Below are 20,464 nucleotides of genomic sequence, written 5' to 3' on the forward strand. Positions count from 1 at the left end.
GCAACTTCAGGCTGGAAAAAAACGAGGGCTCCCTGGACCCCTGCGCAGGCCAGGACTGTATTTAAAACCGTGCGCCTGGCCACCAAATGCCTGAAAAGGGTTATCCACAAATACCGCCAGCGTAAGATGCAGCATCCGTGCTGGAGCTCATAGTGCCAATATCGGCAACCGTTATCATATCACACATCAGTACATAATCATAATAAAACACACGACACTGAATGTAAGTGGAGAAATATTGCTGCAGGTTTATTAGCATAATAAATATGCAAAAACGGTGGGTTATCTTACGGGCGATCCCAGGGCAGGCCAGCCCCATGGCGCCTGCCCGTCTGATAAGCCTAGGGTCACCATGGCCGCGCCAATTGGTGACCACCAAATGTTGGGAGGGTCCACCCCTCCCATCCGTGGACCTCCAGTCCACATGCTTCACCACGCCCCCCCCGTGATGGGTGGGCGGAGCATACATGGCAGCCCCCGGTTGCTCAGACCCACAACCGCCTGTCGGTAGCGGGGCGCCGTAGGTCTTCCAGTGGACACGCTAAAAGATCCCTGGGTATCCTGGCTTAGCACCACACGGTGCTGCTGCATGCTATACCCCTTGGTATGTGCAGACCCTGGATCGCCCTGTAACTCCTCCTGCAACACAAAAGTGAAAGTTGTTAGAAAAAACCTTCCCCCCCCTTCTTGTCCCTCCTGATGCCGGGTAAGCGGATGGGCGGGTAAGGCAAAACGAGCGGACAAGAGGGCGAGGGGGGGGCGGGGACCGAATATGTACCCCCCTCATGGCTCCTCCCCGCCGGAAGCAGCTACCTGACTGGGGTCTCCCTAGGTCAAGCCCAGGGACAAGACCTCCCACCCCTGTGCCTTCCTGTGGCACTAAGGCGGCCGCCCTCAAGGGGGCGGGCCGCTGCGCAACCCCCACCCCGGGCAGCCTTACATAGTGCCAATATCGGCAACCGTTATCATATCACACATCAGTACATAATCATAATAAAACACACGACACTGAATGTAAGTGGAGAAATATTGCTGCAGGTTTATTAGCATAATAAATATGCAAAAACGGTGGGTTATCTTACGGGCGATCCCAGGGCAGGCCAGCCCCATGGCGCCTGCCCGTCTGATAAGCCTAGGGTCACCATGGCCGCGCCAATTGGTGACCACCAAATGTTGGGAGGGTCCACCCCTCCCATCCGTGGACCTCCAGTCCACATGCTTCACCACGCCCCCCCCGTGATGGGTGGGCGGAGCATACATGGCAGCCCCCGGTTGCTCAGACCCACAACCGCCTGTCGGTAGCGGGGCGCCGTAGGTCTTCCAGTGGACACGCTAAAAGATCCCTGGGTATCCTGGCTTAGCACCACACGGTGCTGCTGCATGCTATACCCCTTGGTATGTGCAGACCCTGGATCGCCCTGTAACTCCTCCACAGCCTTGGGAGTGGCCACCGTCACTACCAGGGCCCCCCACCAAGGTAGACCTATTTCCTTACAACCTGCTGCAGCCAAGGCTTCCCCTAGGCCCAGTAGGACCAGTCTATTCGCAACCCGCAGCTGCCAAGGCTTCACCAAGGTCAAGTAAAATTAAATTCATGCCTAGCGTGGAGAGGTGCACCCCATCACCCTCCAGACACCCTTGTGATTTGGCGTGTAAAAGGCCATGCCTGATGAAGCCAAAGCCTCTTGGCTCAGTGAACTTGCACATGGCGCTATTAGCTTTTCTCCTTGACACCTCGATGGCTTCTCCTGAGCGGGCTCCTAGCCAAGGTAGCCTATTACTAACAGCCTGCTGCAGCCAAAGCTTCCCCTAGGTCCAGTAGGAAAAGAACCGTGCCTAAACTAGGGAGGTGCACCCCATCTCCCTCCCGGCACCCTGTGGACTTGGCGTGTATAAGACCATGCCTGATGAAGCCAAGACCTCTTTGCTCTGCGCAACTGCGCATGGCTCCTGGTAGGCCATCATACCTACAGCATACTGATACCGGGCATCTCCCAGGTCCAGTCAAAACAAGTCTACGCCCAACCGGGCCGGCGGCCAGCGTGCACCATCAGGACAGGTTCCCCCAACCTTTCTAAACAGTCCTTTTAAACTTTCCCATGGATTTGACTGAAATGACCTACACCAAACTAAGCGATGGTCCAAGGTTGCCTTTGCATGGCTATAGAGCAAACCCTTTGACAAGACACTCCTGCCTGGCAGTGCCCATGCGGGAGGTGGTAAGAGATGACAAGCCCGCCTTGCTTCCTCTTTCACTCCGTTGGAGTACGCCCATCGCATTCCCTCAGTCCCCATCAACTGAAAGCCTTGCCCTCCCAAAATTTGCTAGTATACCAGGGAGGGACAGGTCAGGGTGACCACAGAGGAGAGAAACTTGTAAAATGCTTCTCTAATTGAATACTGAGAAAGCCAAATGTTCTCCTGCGGAATGGAGCCCAAAAGTGTTACCCCGGTGTTTCCCTCGATCATATGGACCATACGCCCCTGTTGGAAGGCCACTTCCACAACCTGCATAGCTACCAGCCAGTGCTGAAGGGCGGGAGAAGTTACCCGGGCTAATACTTGCATCAAAGGTACCTGTTTCATCGAAATCAAGGGAGGGCTACCAAGTGAGCAACCAGGCTCCGCCCTAGTATCCAGAGGTCCAACCCAAGCCCCTCCACGTTCTGCCGCTTCACCTGCCTGTTAACCGGCCTATAACCCCTGCATGGCCATGCCTGAGCTAAAATACCTCTGAACAGCATGACAACAGGCTAACCACCAGCCTTGCGTTCTGAATGTTTCTGACACTGCCAAGCAACATGCGCATAACTAGAGCAACTGGCACCATGCCATAAAAGTATCACTTCAGCCTTCTATGACACAAACATGCCCTTTTGGCGATCCGAGTAGTGCTCCCTTCAGCCAGCAGCCCTACCCAGGCAACCCGCACCCTCTTGGCACTGGCACACCCCCGCCCCAGCTGCCCTAGAGTGCCTGGTCGTGTGTAGCCACAACCTGTGTTTCATCACTACCGTTATATCGGGGTATGATGACACATCTAACTCTACTGTTGAGTGCCCGTTGCACCATCACAAGTATGCCTTTGCCTGCTCAGAGTCTGGCTGTAAAGTTGGAAGATATTGACACCCCAGCCCAGCGCGAAAAAGGCAGCTCTACAGTAACTGGTGGTATAGACTGTCCCCGTACCCTGACGGAACAGAGCGCAATTCCCTTGCTCCTGTTGCGCACGAATCCCAAAACCAATTGCTCACCATGGTTCAATACCTTCCTGCTGCTAAACATTCCCTAGCCGGATGTAGACAAATCTAAGTTCTGCAAAGGCTCTACTTCGCAGCCTGTACCATTCTGCCAGTGCCGAGACGACCTTTGTCATCCTGCCTGGCCTAACCAATCTTGCCCTGTTCTAGAAGCGCCCGCTTCGGCCTTAGAGCAAAAAATTCGCCAGTAACCCCAACTGGCCCTGATGCGAGACAAACCGAGCCAAGGCACAACAGTGAGTGTACTAACTAATAGCAGGTCTAACAGCGTCAACAGGCATCCTCAGCTTACAATGGGTGTGATGGAGTAAGGGTGTCCATCGAGCATCAAGATGACAGCTCCCCTTCTGCCCGACCGTGGTGGGAACCACTCCTGATATTCTAGTACACATGTTCCCTGTTCACCTGTCACTGCCTGATGTACGTGACCTAGGTACATGGTCCCCTTGCATGGCGGCATGCCGTTGAGACCACCATTCCTTCCCTGATAAGTGCCACTATCCGCCTACGCTACAATCTTGCCTGGCGTTCTATCAGTTGTAACAGATACTGATCTGTAGATAAATGCTTACCTAAACATCCATGTATCTCCGACTGTAGGCCCCTTACAGGGGAGACGTTAAAACCTTTCCTTTCCTATAACTTGCTGTCAACTTAGAGTTTACTTCACTATGCATTCATCAATGAGGCTAACAGGCATGTCCTCTTGAAAGTGCCTCCGTTCAGGCATGGTACGGCCGGGTCAACCACACTACTAGCCAAACTTCCTAAAGTTTTACACTCCCATGCCCTTTCAGTGTAAATATTATTTGAATCAAAATGCCCCTGGTACCTACGGGCCCCGTGCCCATCCCGATGAAGTATGTGCAGTACCAACAGTGAGAGCCGAAGTCAAAACTGGTGAGCCCAGGCAGAGTCAGGCAAATCATTGCTTCCCCAGGTCCATTTAAAACATCTTGAGCTACCAAATACGGTAAGTCACCGCCATTGCGTGACAGTTGCCAATTCCAACCAATAAAAGGTGCTACATGTGACGGCGAAGTGAAAATGAAGGTAACTGATACATTAGTACAGGATATATACAGTGTGCATTACATCAGATAGTCGTAACCATCAGCACAATAATTTAGAATAGAGGCACCGGAGACTAAACAGTTCCTTCATTAATGAAAGTGGTTAAGACATAATGGTAGACCTAAATCCCACGAGCATCCGGCCAACTTCCACGTGCAAGTAGAAAAAGCTGTGCATCAAGTTTGCCAGGAGGTCAATTGATTCACTAAGGGCCCTAAAGGGGACAGTACGAGGCCATGTTTTGCATTTAATTAAGTTCCACTTTCAGCTCTATGCAGCTCTTGCTGCGTATTGTCAGAGTTCCTTCCCTACTTCTTTCTTCACTGTCCCAGTAGTAAGGATTTTATGGGAGTTTGTACAAATTCTTACTCTCCCACAATGAGCTATGTAAACGAATGCCTTCCAACTCAAAGCCCCTGCATATAGCTGCAGTTCGCCGTTCCCCTCCCCTGGAAGGGAAGCAATGAGTCATGGACACTTAACTGTAGACATTTGAGTGGCATAGTCATGTTCACGAATCCCCAATCGTCTACCCCTTCATATATTTTGGCAAGCTACCCTCTCATAAACTTCTAACTATGTCTAATCATATACCACACCGCGTTTCAAATGTGTTGAGCTGTGACGCAAGGATACAATTGACCAATGAGCGTTCCACTATTCAATCATGCATGACCTGCAGTGCTCTTCAATACTACAATTGTTAGGGAGAGCTTCCTAAAGTCCTGGCCCCGAGGCCATCCGCGCCACAGGGGCCCTGTCGGCCTGGTACTGCCCAGGGACAGGGCCGGGGCGGAGTGGGTGCGCAAGGCTCACCAAAATCTGGAGACCCGACGACGACCAATTCGAAAAGACGGGAGCTGCACCTCTTTGAAAGGTTGAGAAGATTGTTGTCTGTTTACATAGTGCGAAATCAACCTGATGTATTGGAGCGCTTTATACGAGCACCGTATTTTCCTTACGCATTCAGGCATGGGGAGCTTAAATGATTTGTCCTGAATAAAGGATGTGGACGCGACCCGAGATGATTGAGCACTGGTACCAGCACGTCGGGTTCACAAATAGCGTTTATTTTATGAAAGGGGGCACTTCTTCCTCCTGCCAGAGGGTAGCTGGTCCCAGGCAGCATAGGGCCCGGGTGAGCTATGGTGCCCCAAGGGGCCCCAGTGCTAGACACACACTCATGTCACTGGCCTCAGACTTTCCACCGAGGGAGGTGATATCTCCATAGCCAGACATGGAACCGCTTGAATACGGAAGCGTCCCGCGGTATTGGAGCACCTTACATGAGCGTCGTATTCCCTTACAATGGGCACTGGGAGAGCGCCTTCATGTGCATTGCATTCCCATTGCCCCAGGCCTTGGGAGCTCCGTACCGCGTGCGAACGCGAAATCGACACACAGGGCACCGGTGCTCGATCTCATATTTCCCGAGATCTGACCCGCGAATGCGAACGCGGCCCCGCGGCTCGATTCCACCGACTCGCGACCGCTCACGGCCGCTAGTTCCGCGCAAAACACCTAATCATGCAGCCGCATGGGTCACCGTTGCCTCGATGGCGCTAACTCTGCCCGTGATGGCAATAACATCTTCGTTATTGGAGATTGAGGTTAAGGTATTGATGGCCTTCACATAAGTGCCGCATTTTCTCTCCCGTGTAGGCACTGAAAGCTTCGCCCCAAGGCAATCTTGTGAACTGGAGTTTCCTGGAGCAACAACCCGCGAGCAATGCCCGCACTGGCATCGTGAGACGCATATATGGGGGCAGCCACGATTACCTATTGGCATATGGATGTAGCGCGCCATCGGCCCACAGGTATTGGAGCGCTATACCTGAGTGCCCTATTTTCCTACCCCATGCAAGCACTAAGCGCGTCATTCGGAATACAATAGACTGAGAGCACATGCATTTGTTCGGCACCAATTAAGTGATTTGCACAGAATCAAAGGCTGTTCCAACGTCATTGCCGAGACTCGAACGCCGGTTAGGCTAACTCTCCTCCCCTGGGAACCGGACGCGATCCCGCGGGCCGGAACGGATTACCCTAGATCCGCCCCCAACTATCAGGTAGCCACGGCTACCCCTTGGCCCCGCCCACCTCAGCCCCCACACAACAACGTACGGGGGGTGCGCCCACTACACGCGCCCCCCTCCCGACCTCGTAGCCGTTGGGAAGTGGGCCCTGTCGCATGAAGCTGGGAGGTGTCACGTAAGACAGTAGTCGAGAATTCCTGGTACCGGGCCTGTTGCCGCTCATCTCGTGAACTCGACCCGAGGGTATTGGAGGCTTAACACGAGCCCCGTATTAACATTGCACATTCCGGCTTTACACGAGCCCCGTATTTACATTGCACAATCAGGCACAGTCCATATGCAAATAGCGTGAAATCGACCCGAGGGCATTGAAGGCTTTTCATGACCCCCGTATTTACATTGCAACCTTCTCCAAGGCCAGCACCCCCAAGGCCCGCTCTGGGCCTGGGTAGCCCGCAGGGATGCCCGTGAACAAATGGGAGCTAACCGAGACCCCCCAAGGTGGCCCACCACAGCAAAGCCACACCGCCCTGATGCAACTCCCCGAAGGTGAGGAACGGGCGAGAGGAGGGTGGATGCACTCACCGTGCAAACAAAGATCGGCAGTTCCCCCCCACAACAACGCAACACAGCCAGCCCTCCGCGCACGGCCCTCACCCCCGCCCGTGGTACGCCGACCACAGGGCCCCGTCTCCTGGTACTGCCCAGGGACAGGGCCGGGGCGAGAGTAAGGAAACCGGCAAGACTCACCACTGAGGCTGGAAGGAGAGGGAGGAAGCGTGCACACGAAAACGAAACACAATCATTATAAGCGCCGGGGGGGGTCGAAATGCGACACTGCAGGCCTCCGATCGGTGCTGAGCATTGCCCTCTGAACAAACGCTGCCCCCCACAACGTAGAAGGGGGTTGATGCACCACGCAGCCAACACGCTCCGCTGCGCACCATGCCTGGAGAGAGACACGATATGCGAAGCGGAAAGGCCAGGAAACGAAATTGAGGCCGCCAGCCTGCACCGCATGCATTATCACGCCCAAGTTGACCCAAAGAGTGGGGGTAGCCTGGTGGAGCTCGGGCTCCCTGCCTCGGGACTACAATACCCAGCGATCGCCACCCGTGGCACCCGAGGAGGCGGTCCTACATGGCAGCATAGCCCAGTCGGCATGGCTGGCCCGCAAGATGGAGACTATGAGGAGTGAGGATGGACTGGAGCGCGCCTCAACACAAGGTGGTGGCGCGCGGCGAGGGGGGGGGGCGCTCACATCTGTGCGCGACTTGACTAACGAGAAAGGCGAGGGGGGGGGGGTGTTTGAGGCTGCATCCTAGATTCGCTCTTGGTGCACCGGTATAGTCCACTGCTAGCGCGACTCGACCCCCGGGAGGCACGCAATCCAAGCCGGGTAGGAAGTCATGGCCTCCCCCGACAACCTGCTCATGCGGTCCCCCCAATACATGCCACGCCAGGAGATGGCTGCACCGATTGCTCACACAATATTTCAGGAGTCCCCCCACATCCCCCCGGCTGGCCACCAGTACTGCCCACAGGACGGATGGGACTCGCCTACTAGCATAGCATAGAGGACCCCGCTGACCCTCCCCGCAACTGCGATCGTGGTCGTGCCCCCCACCCCTGAAATCCTCGACAATCGCCGTGGAAGCGGGTGGCGGGAAGGCATGCTGGGGGAGTAAAGTACCCCGGGGACGACATTGCGACCTCGGCAGCTGCCGCAGGCCTGGCTGCCCACTCCCCCTCCTAACGTGACAGCCTTGTTAGACCTGGGCCCCCAGAGCCCGCGAGGCAGGGGACCCCGCAAGCCAAACCTCCGGAAAAGCGGGAGAGGCCCCGTTCCCTCCGGAGCTGCCTCTGCCGGTGGGCGAAGGAGAGAAGGGGGGCACACGAACCCAGCTGCCCCCCACCTTCCCCAAGGCCAGCACCCCCAAGGCCCGCTCTGGGCCTGGGTAGCCCGCAGGGATGCCCGTAAACAAATGGGAGCTGACCGCACCCCCCCAAGGTGGCCCACCACAGCAAAGCCACACCGCCCTGATGCAACTCCCCGAAGGTGAGGAACGGGCGAGAGGAGGGTGGATGCACTCACCGTGCAAACAAAGATCGGCAGCTCCCCCCCACAACAACGCAACACAGCCAGCCCTCCGCGCACGGCCCTCACCCCCGCCCGTGGTACACCGACCACAGGGCCCCGTCTCCTGGTACTGCCCAGGGACAGGGCCGGGGCGAGAGTAAGGTAACCGGCAAGACTCACCACTGAGGCTGGAAGGAGGTTGAGCGCGCACTACGACGAGACCACGACGGCGGGCTGCGGCCTCAACCCAAGGCAAAACGAGCGGACAAGAGGGCGAGGGGGGGGCGGGGACCGAATATGTACCCCCCTCATGGCTCCTCCCCGCCGGAAGCAGCTACCTGACTGGGGTCTCCCTAGGTCAAGCCCAGGGACAAGACCTCCCACCCCTGTGCCTTCCTGTGGCACTAAGGCGGCCGCCCTCAAGGGGGCGGGCCGCTGCGCAACCCCCACCCCGGGCAGCCTTACAGTCATGGCTGCCAAGGTCACCCTGGCCTGGAATCACAGGGAATGATCAGTGTAGCCGTGACCCCACCTTCGCACCTAGTGGTGGGTGTATACCGCTCCCCTGAGCGCCTCGAAGCAATTCAGTGTTGATGTGTGTGCAATGCCTGTGCCCTTATTGCAGCGAGAATGACATCCCATCCGGATAAGAAATGTCACCACGGTAAGTGCTGCTGAGATCTGTGGGTAACCTGCAGTCACACATTTAAAAACTCACGGACTCCACTCAGCCTCCCCCATCCGTCTGGGGTCCGGACACTAGTGATAGCTGAACACGTGCAACATTAAAAATCTGTCAAGAGTGCCAAGAATCCTCTACACAGCGACCAAGCACTTTATAAAGCAAATGTTCTGTTAACTTTGGCATTTCAATGCTGATGGGGGCTGGAGAGATGCTGCCCGGAAGAAGATCACGCGTTTATCGGCCGCTTCCGGGGCAGCGCCGAGGGGGTGCCCGACTGCCCCAACACTTGGCAGTGGGTGACAGTGCCAGCCTCTGAGAAGAGAGGCACTACACCAGCCCCTTTCTGAAAGGGCGGAGACCTTTCTACAGCAGCACTGGTGAACAGCAGGGCGGCCTCACCACACGGCTGGCACGGAGGAGTTGTTTCCTTTTCAACCCCTCTCCATCTGCCAGGAACGCCTGGGTGGAAATATTTACACCACGGAAGGGCTGACTGAGGAACCAGCGAGTGAGTCACCAGCCTGCCTTTTATTGAGCAGAAAAGTACAACTCATCCCCAGCGATGCATCTCCGGGCCCACCCACAGCTGCTGAACGCACAGGTTCGCCGCCTTAAACTCGGCATCTAGGGCACTCTACAAAAGTGCCTAGTGTGCAACTTTGGAGTCAGATGCACATTCATATATAAATAAATAAAAATCGAAGAGGGCGAGCTACAGCAAGGAAGTTCAAAACAACAGCGCTAACAGGGTTTAGTGGTGAAGGCACGCGCACGCTGGGCCTGTAACCTGTCCCAAGAATGCACACTCCCCCAACAATATGGTCTCCCTATGAATACAAAATCAAACACCCAAGGACATCCATGTAATAAATGGAAGTATTTTCTTAATTTCCTAGCTGAACTGGTCCTGCTTTCAGAAGCACAGCAGGCATGAACCCATCTGAGGAGAACAGCAGGCATGAACCCATCTGAGGAGCACAGCAGGCATGAACCCATCTGAGTAAAACAGCAGGCATGAACCCATCTAAGGAGCACGGCAGGCATGAACCCATCTGCGGAGCACGGCAGGCATGAACCCATCTGCGGAGCACGGCAGGCATGAACCCATCTGCGGAGCACGGCAGGCATGAACCAAAGAAGAGCACGGCAGGCATGAACTCATCTGAGGAGCACAGCAGGCATGAACCCATCTGAGGAGCACAGCAGGCATGAACCCATCTGAGTAAAACAGCAGGCATGAACCCATCTAAGGAGCACGGCAGGCATGAACCCATCTGCGGAGCACGGCAGGCATGAACCCATCTGCGGAGCACGGCAGGCATGAACCAAAGAAGAGCACGGCAGGCATGAACCCATCTGAGGAACACAGCAGGCATGAACCCATCTGAGGAGCACAGCAGGCATGAGCCCATCTGAGTAACACAGCAGGCATGAGCCCATCTGAGTAACACAGCAGGTATGAACCAATCTGAGTAACACAGCAGGCATGAACCCATCTGAGGAGCACAGCAGGCATGAACCCATCTGAGGAGCACAGCAGGCATGATGAGGAGCACAGCAGGCATGAACCCATCTGAGGAGCACAGCAGGCATGATGAGGAGCACAGCAGGCATGAACCCATCTAAGGAGCACAGCACTGGGTGATGCTTTCTTGGCCTACAGCCTCCTGCGGTCTCTGCTCCTTCACACTGACCAGGCCCCGGGCAGACACCGCATACTTACAAGGGACCGCGAGCTCTGCTTGCAGGGCGGCAGGAACTGGCGCACATTGGTGGGGGTCTCTTTTTCGATGGAGTGCCGTCTCTGCGGAGGCTGCCGTCTCTCCGGCTGTGGGGTGGATGATATGGGCAGGAACTTCGGGGGCACTGAAAGATGAAACAAAAAGTTGACCCAGGCCTCTGAAAAGCTTCTGAGAGACTTGCAGTAACGCTGTAGACTGACAGAACCAATGTAAATGTAACAGTACATGAAATATTCACGAGTGATCGTGTTCACAATATAAGCACAAAAGCACGTTTAAAAATGTCCCCATTGTAGGTGTTCTAAATCGACCAAATCACCCTATAAGTATATTTTTAAATTATACAGCTGTTTTTAGTCAAACTCAGTAAAAAAAAAAAATTCCAATTTTTTACCTTTTCACAAATGTCCTGGAACTGCTAAAATGAGTACTTTAAGTTCATCTTAAGATACACTATATTAAGAAATAACTTTCCCAGGATGTGAAGCCACTTGTGCACATACTATTCAGCATATGGAAGGACAAAGACATGTTACCCCGCTTTAGACCAAGGCAGAAAGGAGAAAAATAGAATCTCGAAGGTCTCCATGAAAATACTGTGAAGGAACCTGTAAAATGCACATGGACGTTTCTCGGAGTACTTATTTTATATGAGAAGTTGAGAAGGAAATATTCCTCGGTTCAGCAGTGATTACAACACCAAAGTCAAGGGAGCCAGCCAGCTCATACCACAGTGGCATGCTGTTGCTGATCTGACGAGGAGATGTGACCTTGTGGCTAGAGCTGCCGACCTTGGAACAGGGGAAGCAGGTTTGAATCTCGGCCTTGGCTCAATAGCCTGTGATTCTGGGCAAATCCGGTATCCTCCCCCCCACTCCTTCAGGGTGTCTAAAAAACATGTGTAACTCATTCTGCTGCTCACATGAAGCACTCTAATGCCCCATGGCCAACTTTGTGGTATATAAAACCACAAATAAAAATGAGTTGACCAGGACAACATTACTGCACTCACTTAGATGTTCTACCTATGACCATCATGCATGATTCAACACTTCTTTCAGCTTCCTTGGTTCTCACACATTACTTGTACGACCTTGATTATATTAAAGGTAATAGGGACCCTAGAGGATTTACATGTAGAATTACCCTAGGTACATGTAATCACCATCAGTGGAGAAAAACAGATCTTGTACTTTTAAGCACTTACTCCTTCGGAGGACAGGGCCATCCGGCAAAGTATCTTCAGCTTGCGAAGGCGACGTGCTGCTGGTGCTTGCCGATTTGTGCGTGGACTCTTCCTAAAAGAGGTTAAATAGGGAAAACTGAACATCTTTCTACACAAAAGAATGGCTTTTCCTCGTTCACTTTTGGTCTCTCAATGATTCATACAAAGACGAATGGCTTTTCATCTTATTTACACAGAATCCTACTTTTGGTTCCACAAAAATAGTTCATATCCAGCAAATCTACTTACAATCCCCTCCAGAAGAGTAGTTAGACCACAGCTGGGTGCAAACATACCAGCCTGACAACCAAACAAAGACTCACACTCTCAGGATAACAGCAGGAAAGAAAAAGGCGATGAAATACAGGATTTCACCAAGAAAGAGTCCTAAAATTGAACCTACCTGAAATGCTAATTTATTGTTAAATCTTTACATAAACATGCTAATTTATTGTTAAATCTTTACATAAACATGCTAATTTATTGTAAAAGCTTTCCATAAATACGCTAATATATTGTTAAATCTTGCAATAAACGTCGTGCCAGAGAAACCCCCTCGTCGTTGATATGACTGGTACATTAAAGTCTACAACGTGGTGTGATTGACTCCACACAACTATACAGCATCAACTACAAACGTTTACAACAAATACGCATGAACTATGAATCCAAGTATTCAGCAGTCAGTAGAAGCGCAGAGACAACCTGCACAGACAGAAGCCATTCCAAGATGGGCAGACATGCTCAGGACAAGCATGGTGCTTGCGGGAGCTGTACATCAATGCGTCCGAAGGATCACGGTCTACGTACTCTTGGGATTGGACTAATAGTGCCCAATCTCTGCGATGCTCCACTGTGGGGTTTACTACACGAACACTAACCCAAATGACATGTAAGGTGAATACCGCTTAAGAAGGCAGTTACAGCGGCTTGAACAAGAACTCATAAAGGCAAAGTCATCTGATCAGGCCTGCTAATGGTTTTGGACAAGGACACCTTTAGAGAAAAGAACAGCACATGGTTCCCCAAATAGAGCGCAATTACCCCAATAGAGCGCTCTTTAGCTACTGAAGACCTTTGGATAAAGATGCCAAGAGGACAAGCACAAAGAACTTGTTGGTGCCCTAAATTTCTTTCCTTCTAGGAAGTAAAGGTTTTGGATACTCTGTTACCTAACCGCAAGGGCTTGAAGAAGGTTTACAAGTGAAGCAATGGATTCTTAGGAAGTAAACGTAGAAAGTGCATGTTACAAATAAAAGAAGTTATATAAACATTCCTTAGTTACTGTGCTTGTGCACAACCATTGGCGTTAGTCGATTAGTGTGCAGGATTTTGGGGTTCTCACGTTCCACTACCCCAGTTAAAGGCTCACTACTTCCTTTTTTGGTCTTTTTCTTAAGAGTGAGTGGGCTGTGATCAAGAGTCGCATGTAGAGCTGCCGAACTGAGTGTAAGATTCACTTCCCTGTCAAAGTCAAGCGCTCTCTTCAGAAATCAGCTGACAGCTCAGACATTTTTTGTGGACCCACTGCCTGCTTTTTCACAGAACAGCTTCTCAGAATCAGACCGCCTTCGTTCGAGTGAGAAGCAGAGGCAGAAATCCCACAGCACCGTAGGGGTCTGTCACCGAGCGGAATCTGGAAGACCTCCCAGAGTTGGGATTCAGTACTTTTCCATCTTTACCAGGATCACGCATTGCACTTACTCAAAAGTGCTTCAGCCAGAGTCCTGCCTGATTTGATCATTCGCAACTCTACTTCAGTAGTGTTTTACTCAACACACTGGGCCTACCACTGGAGTATTCCCTCTGAATCATCTCCTCCTCTCCGGCTCCACTCCCTCTAAAGATTCACTGAGGAAGTGTCCCTATTGTGTATTTGGCACCGAGAGGCTCTGAAGCCTGTCCTCAGACTCCGATATTACGGGAACGATGTTCCTTCGCCACAACGGCTACAACTGCGCAGCATGGCATGTTCTACCTAAGAATGCACGCGGACCCCTCCTACTACGTCATCCCAGGTCACATTTACTGTGCATAGAGTTGCAAACTGGTGACTGAATTGTATTGTATACTCTTCAGGTGCTTCGTTGGACATATACCTCAATATAAAACAGTTTTATACTTATGAAATAACTGGATGTTTATTTAGCAATTAAATGAAACAGAACTGACTGTATTAAATTTGCCACTGGTATCTTGTGCAAGGCCTGATGTTAACGAGCCTTTCTGACTTCTAAGTGTTGCACTTATGGGTTAGGTGGCCTTGCCTTGAGAACTATCATCATCATCATATAATCTTTATTGCTATCACTTAAGATCACAAAAGACATTGTCAAATATAACATCAACCCAACCATTTAGGGGTGACAGCATAATTAAACATAAAATATATAAAAAGTGGACATTCTTCTATTCAAAAGATATTACATTTCATAGATATATAAAAACATAAAACTTAATTCCAATAAAAGTCCATTCTACTAGCTATTTAAAATCTAAGGAAATACAATCATTAATGTGCACCATTATTTCAGAATAATTAAATAGCAAGTATATACAAATTCATGCAACGGTGTGTCTTAAATCACAATGTTTATGAAGAGAAGAAGAAGTAAGATCCTGATGCCTGGGACAACACACCATTTATGCATTAAGTTGCTAACAGCATGATATTAACCTAACCATTCCTTTATCTATTATCTTCCTGTACAGCCATTGGTGTTTCTCGGCCTAATCATATTTCACAATTTTTTTCCATGAATTAGCCACATCCAGCTTAGGAAATTAGCGACAGCTATTACACATGGTACTTCTGAGCTGGTTAATAAAATTCTCATGGCTATAGTGCTACTCCTAACACCCATATTTCTGCATAATGGCCGTAGCCATTTTCTCAGTGGCGCCTGTTATGCAGGGCAAACAAATAAAATGTGTGAATACGTCTTCTCACCCACTAGACACAATTTGCACTTGCTGTCATTTCCTGTCTGCCATTTGCATGTAAATGCGTTTACCGGTAGCGATCCAGCCCGAAATAGAAAATATAGGTGTCTGTCCCTGGGTTTGGTGATAATATCCCAAAAATGCTCATATTGAGGGTAACGTTTAAACTCTAAACATTTACCAGTCAGGGAAATAGGCTCGGCGGGAAGTAAACTATTCCGATCCACCATGGTCCAATATAGACCTTTCAGATCTTTTTTTGAGGGGAATTGTTGACCCTCTGGGTCATCCCACAAGTGACGAACTCCCATACCTTGAGAACTATCTTCTATGCCCGGTCCCAACCAAATTAGATCATTTCTGTGGCACTTTCTCTTCTTTTTATGTGGTTTTATGTTTTTTTTTATCATGTGCCATGCCATAAATTGGTGACCGATCTGTATAATTTTCCAATGCTGCCTTGCTTGCACATCAAGCCAAATCCGGCTTGCACAGATGAACTGGTTGGTTGTTCAATGGGAATCGAATATGGTTCCTAATGCATTATGTTGCCGCGACATCGAGCCAATTGTACTGCATATGCATTTAAATACAATCTCGTCTGTATTGATCAATTAGTTGATTGTTTTTATTGGAATTGATTGCAGTTACTAATGTTGTTTAGTTGATCACATTGTCTATTTTCATGATGTAGTTTTAATTACTAGTTTGAGATATATATATATATATTTTTTTCTCTTTCTTTTTTCTTATTACTCCTTTGAACTATTGTAAGGCTAATGGCCGAAACAAAAATTAAATTTTAAAAAGTGTACCATGGCCACTCCAGCTCAGAGAAAGCGGTGAATCAAGGTACAGAAATGCATCCTTCCAGAATCACACGAGTGAGCTTCAAAGTTTGTCTATATGTGGTGTGAGGAAGGCAGAACACTTTTTGGGAAGGCTATTGCAAGCAGACCTTGTGTTCCTAGAGTTTAATGCTCTTGCTGCACGGCTTCACTTTGTTTTTGGTGGACACATGTTTAACAGTGCTTATATATTCATGTTCGGAAGAACAAGCTTTCTTTACATCTCCCGGCAGTTCTTGAGGTATCTTTTTGTTACCTTTCCTTCACGTGGTGTGCATTGATCTTGTGATCTTGTTGTAGGGTTGTACGATGGTACAATGCAGGTAAAGACATCGTATACGTTTACCACACATTTTTTACCACGCATGTTTTTACCACGAACATTCTTGTACAACGCATGCCATTACCATGCATTGTTTTTATATATCAAAACAATGTATTTGTGGGGGGAGACCCCCCCCCCCTTCCCTTAACTTACCATAAAAGCGTGGTAAAGGCATATGTTATAAAGGCTTGCTTGTGGTAAAAAATATGCGTGCTAACAAATAGGTGGTAAAGGCACAACAAGGTAAAAACCTTGTTGTAAAGGCTGTTTCCCGTTGTAGGTATGCTTGCCATAACATAGTTACAATCACCACTAATTTATCAACCTTAATATGTGTGAGCGCGTTTTATTTATATATGTCTTTTCTTTTTAGAAGAAACTGGTATAAAAAGTAAAATAAAAACCTTTAATAATGTTCTTAGTGCATTGTTTACATTCGGAGTTTGTGTCTCTGGCGTCAAGATTTCACATCAGTGTCCCATATGGCTTGCCTGAAGAAAGGAGGCTTCTTCCAGACCACCCCCCCCCCCGCCCCCCCATTCCACCCGCCCCCACATATACACACCCTGCAGCTCTGAAGAAATCTACATAGGAGGGGTCATAGTAATCCCCCTGCATATCTTCGTCTCTATATGAAACTATTTATGCAAATACTATACTATTCATAGACTGACGCAAGCATGAGGAACTGGGAAAGAGAAATTTAAATATTGAAATGTCATTCAAACCACAAATACTGCTACGCTAAAAACGCAAGTGTAATTAAGCCTAAATTTACACAACACTAAAATGTACAGAAGTCTATTTTTATCTGCGCCAGTGATTCATCGGATGTTCGTGCAATTATTTTAATGTTTAACATCCCGTTCGGAGCTGTCATGTGTTCTGTGCTGCGGTGTTTTATCCACAAGACACACTGCAAACAACCCCCTGGTAAATGCAAACCGTTCATGTACCCACCAACACCAGGAAGGCCCAGTGCGAGCCTGGTTAACATTCTCTGATGCGCCCTTCAATTTGCTGTAAGAAAATAAAATGGACCTCAGTATTACATCACGGGCGTATGCGCCTGGGGAAGTAAAGCCAATCGCAATTATCACTCAAGCAGAGCTGTCGCCTGAGAGACAGCCACACTTATTAGTGGAAAAAACTCAACGCTTATTCCCGTGCCTAATTTGTAAAACAATAGGTGCTGGTGCCTAATGTTGTTCTGGAGCCAGCGGCCCAGGCTGATGAATGTCAAGGGTGCCGAATACCAAGTCCGCGTAGTCTTGAGTCAATCTCATGCAGTGGCGGCTCCTACACAGAGGCGGAGGAACGTTGCCCCACAGTTCAGGGAGCAGTGTAAACGAAAAAATAAAATAATAACTGAAGTCATTATCATTTTATTTTTTTGTATGGTCAGGCTAGGGCGGGACGGGGCTTGGCTTCCCCGACATCGGGGAGGAGGAGTGATTGTGCAGGCCTGAGACATGTTTAAAGGCATATTGAGGTGTGTGGCCAATAAGTGCTGCAGGCCCACCAGTAGCATTTAATTTACAGGTCCTATAAAAAAGGGTTCAGAAAACAGGAGGGTGACGGCAAACAGTCTGGGGATGACCCTACAGAGAGGGTCAAGTCCAATAGTTTCTGTTTAATTTGGAATCTTCCCTTTGTTGCATTTAGCTCAGGCCTACAACTAGGGCAAAGAGCCTTTAAGTTCCAGTACAGTCCACAGCACCAGGCTACAATGCTATGACAGTTTTCACACTTTGGGATCTGTCTTTTAGTCACACTTTCTTCAAATGCAAAGCAGATTTTCTCATAAATACATTTAAGTGTAGGTGAATTCCATCCCAAGCAGATGCATAATGATATCATCAAACCTATTTTTTGTAATCATATTATAATATATCCACTCAACACTCTTGCCCAAATCCTAGAACATAGTGTGTCTTCACAAAATGTTGAATGAAGCCATTTGCTAATCTGCTGTCACTCCCACCTAAATACTGAAATGAAATTACTCAGTGTGCCGGATAATCTCCTTCAAGCACTGGAAGGCTATTTGGAAGTCCCCCAGAGGATCACATCACTCATCCAAATAGAATGAACTACCGGAGTGCAATTTCAGACCACCCTCCTGTGATCAGAGTCCTTCCCCTCAGAATGTCCAGATGGTGCCTACAAGTCTACTAATAGAAGAATAGAAGTATGACTGGGTGCTAGCAGGCTCATCATTCTTCCCCTATTTTTCAGCACCGGTCTTTCACCTCTTAGTTGAATCCTTTAAGTTCACAACACTGAATATCACACAGCTACATCTCATGCTGAAAGCGACTCCCACACTTAGCAGTTATATCGCAGTTACCTGGACTCAAGTTCAAGCATAGATGATTGCAAACGCCTCAGCTTTAAACAGTGCAAGAGTGTCTACAAACTGGGCCAGTCTCCCCCTTTCAACCAGTCAACAATGTTATGCACTCCTCCACCCACAGTTAGATGAGCCAGAAGTCATCTAAAACATCAGCTTTCCCGCTGCAGCCCAGACTGATCAAATCACCAAACAATATACTGAGAAAACTAAATGAATTGCAGCACTGAATCTGCCATCACAAAGACAAGATCTCTTTAGGCAATCGGTGAATGCAGAGTGGGCTTCCGTAATTTAATCTGCTGTGGTACGGTTAATGAAGTGGTCAACAAACTTTAGCCAGTATAGAACCTGGTCGCCAGAATCACCTTTGGAGCAAGACTGCATTACACCTTTCATATAAAAACTCTATTGGTTGACCTATAAGAAAATGAAGGGACTTCAAAGTACTCCATCTAAAGCATTAGACTGGGTCACTCTACAGCCGGACTTGAATCAAACACTACCACCCTGAAGGCCAGGTGCGTAATATAAAATGACAAAATTAAGTTCTCCTGCCATCAGATGCCTCAGACAGTAAGTAGGGCCTTTCAATGTCAAGTAGCAAGCTGCTGGAACACTTTCCTCCCAGACCTTCAGAATACTTGCAAACTTTTACGTTTCAGGAAGAACATGAAAACAACCCTGTTGCAGACAAGCTTATTCTCTGCGAGTAGAGCGAGCAGTTTAATGCTGCTTTGCACTGGCATGTAGTACTTCCAGTCTCTGCCTTGCATCCCAGAAGAATTTAGGTAGTGGCACCCTGCCTGCGAAGGTGAAAACATGACTGGGAACTACCGCACAGACATCAGTGTCAGTGTGGTCTGTGGACCAGACTTGGAGTTGTGGTGGGGAGTGCTAGCAACCACACAGGAACTGGGCCAATGGCAAGTCGCGGACTACGGGACACTAAGCAGTGGAAGAAATGGAAACAAATTGAGGAGTCACACAGGCAGGTAGTCCACTTTGGGAGAAAATAAAGGCATGCACAGGCATGGTCGAAAGCGAACAATGGAGCAAAACCAGAGACAAAGAGACAGACCTTGGGGTGAAGGGGGATGCAGAGGAAACTTAGAGGATACCACCAGAATCTTGATAAGCAGGAGAACACATACTCGGACTGAACTATTTTTCAAACCATCTAAAGGTGGGGGTATGGGGTTAATAAGAATACAATTCTGTATCGCTTTGTGGGTTGGGAGACACATAGAAGGAATGTATTGCTGGATTGTTGGCCTCAGTGAAGCTGCTGCACAGTAAAATGGCCTGTATTCAATCCAGAAGTCACATGTAGCATGCATAATCTGCACCATAGGTGAAATGTCTGGACGTGAAGGTGAAGGATAATGTCAGGGAACTCAAGAGTTTCAAAAAGTCCTATAAGAAATTTCTTGAATTTTAACACTGTTCTACCACAGGAGTAATGCAGATGCAGAAGATGGGAAACACACCTTGTGGGCCATAAACCTATGCAATCTTCTAGGAACTACCTGTAAAATATCCTACCCAACAAAATCCACCACACAGGCAGTTTCCACCATCGTTAGTGCAAATTATGATCATGAAATTCCACCAAGCTGGATCCTATAATCAGGAAATACAACTTGCCTCTGCAAACTTAGGCATGTAAAACATTTGAGAATGTGACCTCTTTGTATAACCTTAATAGATGCCACTGTCCTTTGGTGGCACATTCTTTCCCACAATACTGTGCTTCGATTCTCCCAAAAATATTTATTTGTAGGTTTTAAGTGGCCCCCCCCTTAAGGCACCATGGAACTTAGGTTGCAAAATACGAGAGGTTGTAAACAGAAATTTAAAAGGATACAGCAAGAGCTGTAATGCTCTCCGTAA

General features: G+C 49.2%; 1 protein-coding gene across 5 annotated transcripts in view; it reads right to left on the reverse strand.

The window, feature by feature from the left end:
* The window catches only part of SPIRE1 (spire type actin nucleation factor 1), a 490,495-nt gene that overhangs the window by 62,014 nt on the left and 408,017 nt on the right, over positions 1 to 20,464 (reverse strand). For all 5 annotated transcript variants that reach the window (XM_085605852.1, XM_085605851.1, XM_085605848.1 and 2 more), the window contains 2 exons: positions 12,085 to 12,175; positions 10,859 to 11,001 (listed from right to left, as the gene is read on the reverse strand). In XM_085605852.1, the coding sequence (XP_085461978.1) occupies positions 10,859 to 11,001; positions 12,085 to 12,175 (234 nt within the window). The remainder of the gene's footprint in view (positions 1 to 10,858; positions 11,002 to 12,084; positions 12,176 to 20,464) is intronic.

This window comes from Triturus cristatus, chromosome 5_1, assembly GCF_964204655.1.
Source record: "Triturus cristatus chromosome 5_1, aTriCri1.1, whole genome shotgun sequence".
In the NCBI taxonomy this organism is placed as follows: Eukaryota; Metazoa; Chordata; class Amphibia; order Caudata; family Salamandridae; genus Triturus; species Triturus cristatus.